The sequence below is a fragment of the Anastrepha ludens genome, chromosome 6 (assembly GCF_028408465.1).
Source record: "Anastrepha ludens isolate Willacy chromosome 6, idAnaLude1.1, whole genome shotgun sequence".
Classification (NCBI taxonomy): domain Eukaryota; kingdom Metazoa; phylum Arthropoda; class Insecta; order Diptera; family Tephritidae; genus Anastrepha; species Anastrepha ludens.
In genome coordinates, this window is record NC_071502.1 from 81,550,574 (window position 1) to 81,560,649 (window position 10,076).

Consider the following 10,076-nt stretch of genomic DNA (forward strand, 5'->3'; position numbering starts at 1 on the left):
TTCAAGTTAAAAGAAATTAAACTTATAATTTACTTACTTCATTTTATTGACAATTTAAAATTTCTTAAAGTTTACAAAGAAATAATTTTAGAAGGTGCGAAAATGGTATTAAGCATCCAGATACAAAATGTCACACATTTCCGTGCTTGTGGTGACGCGCTGATGTTTTCTTTCAAATGGAGAACCCTTAAGTTTTATGCCGCCGTTGAGCGGCATATGATTTTTATGAGAAGCTTTTCATTAGAGAAATGCACTCATGGCTTAACTATTGCATGCGCCAAACTTTTTCAATTGGATGTTTTGTGTTCGCAGTGGGGAAGGACAAACTTTTAATATCATTCTTTCGATTTGATTAATATTTTTGGCATAAAGAAAGAAATACTTAACCTCTGCGAGAAATTAAGGGGTTACATGGGTTTCGTCGGGTAAAAAAGGCTTATTTTCAATATTTTTTTTCTATGTAAAAAATTATTTATTTAATTCAAACTTTTTTCTGTCTTATAGATACATATTTAAAGAATAATTTCTGAAATTTACAAAAACAAAAAATTAAAACTCCTCCATTGTGACGTCATTTCCGGTGACCACTCGAAAAAAAGGTGCGTACGCGTTGTCAGCATAACTCCTGACAGGCTCATCAAAAATGAAAAATCAAAAATAAGTGCTTTAGTTAAGACCATAAACTCGTGCTTGAACGAAGGAAAGAAAAAAAGTAAAAATTGGAATTTTGGCAGACATTTTTGCAAAAAAATGAAAATTTCGGTCAAATTTGCTTGACATTTTGCTTTTTTTTTTAAATGTAATTGAAAAAAAAACAAAATTTTTCGTTCAAGCACGAGTGAATTGTATTTCGAACACCTGTGTAAAATTTCATCAAAATCGGTGAGTAGTTTTCGAGAACATTTGACAACCGACTTTGAAAACACAGTTCCGAGAAAAACGCGTTTAAAGTTTTGAGTGACAATAAAAGTGGCTTGGATCGCACACATTCCGAAGGCTGTATCTCCGAATTTATTATTCGGATCGTCTTTAAAATTTAGGATAATATTCCTGAGAAGTAGAAATTAATAAACAAAAAAAAATAAATAAATCCATTTTTTGAACCAACGAAATTCATGTAACCCCTTAAAGAGAGGCAGTAAGGAATGCTACGAGTGCAATGAAATATCTCAAAAATACATATTTGTGCTCGAATCACCCTTTTGTGGGGTCAGGTTTTGAGTGCACTCAACAGACTCATTCGACGCTCCATTGTTGCAAACAATTCTATTACCCGACTCCCCATGCATGCATTTGTATTTGTATGTAAGTGTCACGTTCTGCTCAGTTAGAGCTTTTCTTCACAACTTAGTTCTAGTATGCACAAATATGCACACACATACATAAAAACATGCATGAACAACTAAATACCGGGTATAAATAAGCTGGAGAAACTGCAATGATTTTTTAGTTAATAGAAGCCTTTGAAATCGACAGCAAGTAAAAATAAGCAGGACATACAGTGGCAAATATGGAACGTTGGAATAAACGCGTTGCTGTAGTTACTGGCGCTAGTTCAGGCATTGGTGCTGCCATCGTCCGTCATCTCGCCAACAAGGGGCTAATTGTTGTTGGTCTGGCTCGGCGTGCGGAACGCATTCAAGCGCTGAGAAATGAAGTGGAGCCCAGTGCTCGCAATCGCGTGCATGCGCTGCGTTGCGATATGCGCAATGAGGCAGAAATCGTTGCTGCTTTCAAGGAAATCGAAGCTAAACACGGACCAGTGGCGGTTTTGGTAAATAACGCCGGTATTGGCCGTGCTAGCTCTTTGTTGGACGAAGGCAATTCGCAGGATGCGCGAGATATAGTTGAAACCAATATATTGGGCATTGTTTATGCCACACGTGAGGCCTTCCGTTCGATGAAGGCGAATGGTGGTACAGGCCATGTTTTCTTAATCAACAGCGTGGCTGGACATAGAGTGCCAAGCGTCCTAAATATGCCGATGAATCTTTATTCACCATCCAAATATGCGGTAACGGCGATGGCCGAAGTTTATCGTCAAGAATTTACGAATATGCAAACCCAAGTGAAAATTACGGTACGTTGAAAGCTAAGCTTTGCTTCCGGGACGTATTGTACGTAAACTGTATTTATAAATTGTTGTTTTAGAGTATAAGCCCTGGCTTTGTGGACACTGAAATCATCACTCCAGCAATGGCTGAAAAAATAGCGGACATGCCACGTTTGCAGGCCGATGATATAGCCGATGCCTTGATTTACTGTCTGCAGACACCACCACATGTGCAGGTTTGCATTTATATCTTGTTTTTTCTCAGATGAAGTATTTAATGATTTTTTAATTACGGCCCCGTAATTTGTTTTCAGATTCATGAGCTCACCATAAAGCCTGTTGGAGAAAAGATATAATGCGCCCAGTTAAATATTCCACAGTGGGAAGCGGATTGAGGCAAAAATACGCCTATTAGTTGAAATTAAAATGTAATGATTTTAAATTTGCTTTGCTGGCCAATTATAGCGATAAGTAATTTTATATTCAGATAAAAAAAAATAATTAATAAATTTGATTTATAATTTATGCACATAAATCGCAGTGGTTATTTGTAATTGCCGAATTAGTACTAATTTTCAAATTTATTACACCTCTTGGAATATAAAGTACACGAAGGGTTGATAAGCTCGCGGTCTAAGGTGAATAATGAAATTTGAAAAGTCGAGCTAAGAGGCTCCGAGAGATTTGGTAACTCCTAAAACACTAAGGCTGAAAATCCCATTGTATTTAAAGCTCTGTAAAGTTACTACTACTACTATTATTGGCGCGTTCACTCTTTTTGGGTGTTTGGCCGAGCTCATCCTCCTATTTGTTGTGTGCGTCTTGATGTTGTTTCATAAATGGAGGGACCTACAGTTTCAAGCCGACTCCGAACGGCAGATATTTTATGAGGAGCTTTTTCATGGCAGAAATACACACAATGTTTTTCTTAATTTTGGTGTTTCACCGAGATTCGAACCGACGTTGTCTCTGTGAATTGGAAGGTAGTCACGCACCAACCTATCCGGCTACGGCGGCCGCCGTAAAGTTAAGGAGTAGATAATCAAGGAGGGAAGTAACAAAAGGCAAAATATAGGATAGAGGTGGCTAGACCTGTAGGAATTTTCCAGTTTCTTTGGTAAATCTGAAAATATCCCTCAGTTTGAAGAACAAAATTTTAACGTTCTCATGACATCGGAACCCTAAACTCGCAGCCTTGCTCTAGCCAAGAGAAAATGCGAGGTGCTATACGTCTCCTCTAAGCAAGACAGGCAAATTGGGTCCTCAATGATTACAATGCTGGTCATATGTTGACCCCACGGACGGTGTCCTGTGTTCCAAGTTTTAGAAGAAAGTTCGACAGTTTTCTGTTTGGGCTTGTCTCAAAACACGTTGCAGTTCTGCAGCGTTCTAGACCGGACCATCGCTCTTTATGTAAATTTCATACATAATCGTTGAACCACTTCTTTATTCCTGCAGAACTGATTCCGATTATTGGCTCTGGTCCCTTTGAGGTAATCGGCGATCCACAGTTGGCCAATTCATTGGCAATTTTATTTCCTTGAACAGTGCAGTGTCCTGGAACCCATATACATAAGTACGAGCTTATTCTGTCTTTTAACATGATTAAGCTTCTTAACATTCTTAAACATCCTTTGAGGTTTGCCTTGTGTTCTCCAGAGCCTTTAGTGCAACCTGACTGTCACTTAGGCCTCCAGTCTGTTTCCCGCTCCATCTCCTCTCCCTCTTCCACTATTGTTACCGAGGGCGATTTTTCGTACTCTTTCGAACTCTTTTTCGCCTTTGATGCTACTGAAGAAGTACTCTTTAGATTTCTCTTCAAAATGGGTTTCTATGGCCACCTTCACCCTTTCGTCCAAAAATTATTATTTCCGTAACTCCTTTTTTAAAATGAAAAAAAAAAAAAAATGGATGAAATTACACAAACAACACAGAAATTGCACATATGCGACGTCATACTCACAGCGATTCTGTCTCATTCGCTGAGATTAAAGTAGTAACACGATTGACTTCACCTTATTATTCTCTCCATTGTGACTTTTGGCGTATCCCTCGCAACCCGAGCGGTGTGAACGGGCTTGCAGAAATACCATTCCACGCACTACAGATGGTCTGACTGAATCGGTAAACTAGCGCGCACAGTACTGGCTGCTCATGATAGTCCCTTCAGGGAAATAACACTGGTTTACAAATAATTAGCCAAGAATCAAACCATCCAATCTCCATCTATTGCAGAGAGGCACGGAATTTATATCGTCTATTCCCGATCCAAAAATTACCATTTAAGGGAGAGCCTGCTTCAGAGGCTTCAAAAAATCGATTTTTTCGTGGATTATTTTGAGAAGGAAAGAAATATTCGATTGAAACGAAACTTTCTCGTTTTATTGCTATATATTTCAAGAGTGTTCCCAAATTTTTTCATTAAAATATATATCATATTATGCCTGGTACCAGCATTTTGCCGAGGCGTCTCGGGTGTGCATGTGTCGTGCGGCGGGAAAGATCCAGGTCGTAATTTTGATCTGAAACCAAAACCCCAAAAAATTCTAGTTAAACCAAGAAAATTAAACAAGAAGTGAGAAATTCAACAATTTTTCGCTAAATAAAAAAAATTATAATTTTTTTGGAAAAATAAATTCACTTTAGATTGTTTAAAAAGTGGGTTAATCATAACTTTCTTCAGGTTTTCTAGGTTCAACTAGAAGATAATTTAATTCCGAATACAATCAATGTTATCTCGTTTCGACAGGACGTTTAACTTTTTCCCTATCTTTCCCGCCAATTAGGGAAAATCATAAAAATAAAAAACCAAGAAATCGCGCGTCAAAGTTTTTGTATATATTTATTTATTTATTAGAAATATAATTATAAATGACTATATTACATTAAGAAAGCCACTAGTAGCTAGGACTATTGGCCTAAAATAATACTAATAGATTTTTTACTTATTTATAAAAAAAATATTAGAATAAAAATTATTATGTGTAGGGAATTAATAAACAAAATTATAAAAGATAAACTATTCCAATTTGATATATAAAATCATAAATATTCGACATATTTTCTAGAGAAATCTCTTTCAGTAAATCGGAAGGTTTCGTGCCGTTAAAGATATTGTTTCTGCCATTGTTATACTTGGTGCAGTAGTCTATTATATGAATAATGGACAGTGGGCACTTACATGCTGAGCAAATCGGGGCAGGCATTCCTTTTAGAAGGCGTTGGTGAGTAATATTTGTGTGTCCCAGCCGGAGTCGGGTAAAGATTTTGGTCTGCTGCAGTGTCGCTCCTGTTGGAATAATTGCTTTTAGTCGTTCTGGATTTATGGACTTGTAGCTGTGTTGGTATGTAAACCATTTCTCCTTTACGGTTGATTGATAGATACTATCGATTATTCTGAGAATGTCGGATTTAACGAAGGTTTCGAAACAGAATGTAGGGATATTGCTGACATTTTTCGCTGCTTTATGAGCGTTTTCGTTGCCAAGAATTCCGCTGTGTCCAGGGATCCACATAACTTTTATTTTTGCCTTTTGCTGGGACAATTTATTTCGAATATTGTCAATTAAAGGTTGTCTGCTGTTTGCGCTCGACAGAGCTGCGATGGCAGATTTACTGTCTGTACAGATTATATATTTTCCTTTAGTTGAGGAGCCGTAGTCAATGGCGAAGTTTATAGCAATCGCCTCGGTAGTAAATATCGAGTTGTGTGGGAATAGAAGACCAGTCCTAAGTATGCTTCCCTTACCAGATACCACAGAAAATGCAGTTGAGTCGGTTTCTTTAGAGCCGTCAGTGTAAATAAATTTCCAGCCTTTGGCTCCCAATAGTTCTTGATTTGTCTATAAATAATCCGCTCGTATACCTGCTCGACGCTTGCTCACAATTTCTGCTGTAACTCCGAAAATATTTTGAATTTGCTTCTGAAATTTTGAGAACACATTCTTGGATAGTTTGGAAAGACATTTATGCAAAAAAAAATCGATTTTTTGAAGCCTCTAAAGCAGGCTCCCCCCTTAAGTTTGGCGTAGGCCGACCAGCGGCGGAGAAAATCTTCTGTACTATTCTAAAACTGTTATATAATTTTCGAAATATCGCTTAACAACCGGTTTTGGATTAAAGAAAAACAGGTAGATCATAAAAATTTCTAATATCTGACAAAACCCGTCTACCGATCAAAACAGGTGATACATAAAACTAAAGGTAATTTGCTATCATTCGATGCATAATTTTTCAATAAAATAAAATATTTTCAAGATATTTACAAAGTTAAAAAATAGTTTTTTTTTTTTGAAATATGAAAGTTTTCGCTTACTATGTAAAATATATGTAAGAAGAAGATATTCGAATATTTATTTAACATTAGCATGCCTAGAAAAAAATTAGAATATACATAAATGAAGGAAAAAATTCCAATAGATGCACTTAGCGAAATAATGATAAGGGAAATCATGAAATACTACTACTACCATAAATACTACGCCTATATGCAGCAAAAAACTTGGTTTTGTTAAACTTAATTACAGTTGCTTCCATATAACGACAACCGAGCGAGGCTTAAATTTGCAGAAAAATACCAGTTTTGGGACGAGAAGTGGCAAAGGGTAATATTTCCTAAGGAGAAGAAGTTTCACCTTGATGGCATCCACGTTTACAAAAAATATTGGATCGACAAGCGGAAAGCTAAAGAAACGCGAATGACTCTAAACTTCGGAGGCGGTTCGCTAAAAATTTGGGCTGCTAAGGCGTTTTTCAATAGGTGCGCTTCAACTTTTTTCCGATAGGGAGGGCGAACGACGCAATATTTTGTATTTTTCGCTTGTCATTTGTAAACTTAGTATACATTTCATCATGGAACGCTACATACGCTTATTATGAAAACGCCGGCGGCGTAATTGGCCCATATTTTTTCGTTGACGAGAACGATCGCCACGTTACTGTGAATGGAAATCGATACCGGGATATAATAAACGATTATTTTTGGCCGCAATTGAATGATAGGGACTTAGACGACATGTGGTTCCAACAGGACGGGGCCACAAGCCACACAGCACACGCTACAATTGATTTGTTGAAGAGTAAGTTCGATGAGCGCATTATTTCCAGAAATGGACCGGTCGAATGGCCGCCGCGCTCGTGTGATTTGACGCCTCTAGACTATTTTCTTTGGGGTTATGTGAAGTCATTGGTCTACAGTAACAAGCCGGCGACGATTTGTAAGCTCAGAGCCAATATTGAACGCGAAATTGCTGGAATTTCGGCCGATTTATGCAAAAGAGTGGTCGAAAATTGGGTTCAACGATTGGACTTCGTAAAACGTGCACGCGGCGGTCATGTAAAAAAAATCATATGTATATGTTCAAACTCGATAATAAAAAAAAAATTAGTTAAAAAAGTCAAACCGTTTGTGTTTTATTCAAAAAAAAAGTTGAAGCGCTCTTACTGAAAAACGCTTTATTTTAAATATTATATATACCTGCTTCGTTAAGGTTTACCAAAGCTTTCCACATAATCATCTTTAAAAATCGGGTAATTTGCTCGAGGATTAGATATTTATTAATTACAACATATATGATTAATTCTATGCAACCGATCGCGCAAACACATTATTTTTAGTAACCGATTTCCACGGGCGATAAATTTTCGAACACCTTCGAACTTTTTATTGCGTTCCATCGATCCAATACGCTGAATAATTTTAGAAATTTGCATCATCACCTCATCAAGGTGTTGCTCTCTTATGTCCCTTTGTACCTGGCTAAATGGTCGATTGTGGTTTTTCTCTAGCTCTTGTTGGCTCAGTTATGTTCATGGCGAGTTTGATGGTGTGGTCTTTGTCTCTACGCATTATGTGTCCCTAACATCTTAGCCTGCTCGCTTTCATTTTCTCTGAGACTGGTGCAATTTAACTTTGTCAGAGCTTATGAACTAAAAAATAAATAGGAAACAGTTTTAAATGATTAATTTAATTGTTAGGTTTAATATCACATTGAAATTAAAACAAAAATATTCCGAATAAAAAATGGCATTTTTATTATTATATATAGGGTTTGGGTCTAGGTGCTGTCTGGGGTAAGTTTAAAGGTGGGTGTCTTCGTTTCGGGGAAGAATGTTTTTACCGTCCTAAAAATATGATGCCCTTCTAGGGTTAAATTAAACAAAAAAATAAAATTGTAATGGCATTAGAATAAAGCCTCAAAATGCATGTTTTTCCTCTTCTTTGGATTTGTTTTGCTTCTGCGCAGATTTTACGGAATGGGTTAGCACAATTTTGTGTTGTATCATTCTTGGGAATGCGCTGTCCCGCCGTTAAAGCAAAATATTGTATATAGGTATGTAAAAGTAAAGAGCAACAGGCACGAGAATGAATCAGCAGATACTCGTATAGAAAACAGAGAAAATGTATACATTTGCCATATTTGCTTTGGCTGCATTTTTTAGTGGAATTTGGCGCAGAGCGAATAAACATTCACACATATAGCTATTTTTTTTAAATATTTCTATAATTGATAAATTTTATTAACGCAGAGTCGTACTAAATATTTCCAATTTGTTCGTAAAAAGAAACTCTCCAATCAGTTGAGATATTTTTAATTTGTTGCATTTTGAAAATTAATTTCATAATTTTTTAAAACATTTTGGCTTACAGGCACCGCTCTTTCGTAAGTTTATGAGACTTAGGTATATCCAAATAAATTAATAGAATATAATATAATAGAATAGAATAGAATAGAATAGAATAGAATAGAATAGAATAGAATAGAATAGAATAGAATAGAATAGAATAGAATAGAATAGAATAGAATAGAATAGAATAGAATAGAATAGAATAGAATAGAATAGAATAGAATAGAATAGAATAGAATAGAATAGAGTAGAATAGAATAGAATAGAATAGAATAGAATAGAATAGAATAGAATAGAATAGAATAGAATAGAATAGAATAGAATAGAATAGAATAGAATAGAATAGAATAGAATAGAATAGAATAGAATAGAATAGAATAGAATAGAATAGAATAGAATAGAATAGAATAGAATAGAATAGAATAGAATAGAATAGAATAGAATAGAATAGAATAGAATAGAATAGAATAGAATAGAATAGAATAGAATAGAATAGAATAGAATAGAATAGAATAGAGTAGAATAGAATAGAATAGAGTAGAATAGAATAGAATAGAATAGAATAGAATAGAATAGAATAGAATAGAATAGAATAGAATAGAATAGAATAGAATAGAATAGAATAGAATAGAATAGAATAGAATAGAATAGAATAGAATAGAATAGAATAGAATAGAATAGAATAGAATAGAATAGAATAGAATAGAATAGAATAGAATAGAATAGAATAGAATAGAATAGAATAGAATAGAATAGAATAGAATAGAATAGAATAGAATAGAATAGAATAGAATAGAATAGAATAGAATAGAATAGAATAGAATAGAATAGAATAGAATAGAATAGAATAGAATAGAATAGAATAGAATAGAATAGAATAGAATATAATAGAATATAACAGAATTACATTTGCAGTTCAGAAGATTTGCAGACGAAAAAATAATGTTATAACAAATAAATAAGGAATGTATGGCAGTAGCCTTAAAGGAATATGCGAATCAGGTAAATTCATTTACAATTAATTCTCTTTACTTCAAATCACCAGAAAACTAGCTTTTTCCAAGGCTCAACATTTTTTTCATTCCACACATGCCCTACACCATAATTGCTCACTTCATCATAATTGGTCAAAGTTGTTTTCTGGAAATTTGCAACACGGAATTGTACGTTTATATTTTAGGTCTTTACTTTTCAAGTTGTAAAGATTCCTCTAATGGCCTTGCAATTAAAAAATGTGATACAGCTTTAGTAAAAATAATGCAATAAACCGAAAGGTCCAAATTCCGGAGCTCATTGAAAAACCCGCTGCTCTTATTATCACACATTGAAAAAATACTTGCATGGGCTAAGGCAAAATCGGAACTGAATGTATTAATCACGGATGAATCTTCCTTTT

The 10,076-nt window shown here is 35.2% G+C and overlaps 1 protein-coding gene across 1 annotated transcript; it reads left to right on the plus strand.

The window, feature by feature from the left end:
* The first annotated feature begins 1,433 nt into the window (after positions 1 to 1,433).
* On the plus strand, positions 1,434 to 2,565 carry LOC128866394 (farnesol dehydrogenase-like). Its single transcript, XM_054107092.1, has 3 exons — positions 1,434 to 2,080; positions 2,152 to 2,289; positions 2,368 to 2,565. Exons 1-3 carry the CDS (start codon positions 1,511 to 1,513, stop codon positions 2,407 to 2,409), a joined length of 750 nt encoding a protein of 249 aa, XP_053963067.1. The 5' UTR covers positions 1,434 to 1,510; the 3' UTR covers positions 2,410 to 2,565.
* The last annotated feature ends 7,511 nt before the right edge of the window (positions 2,566 to 10,076 follow it).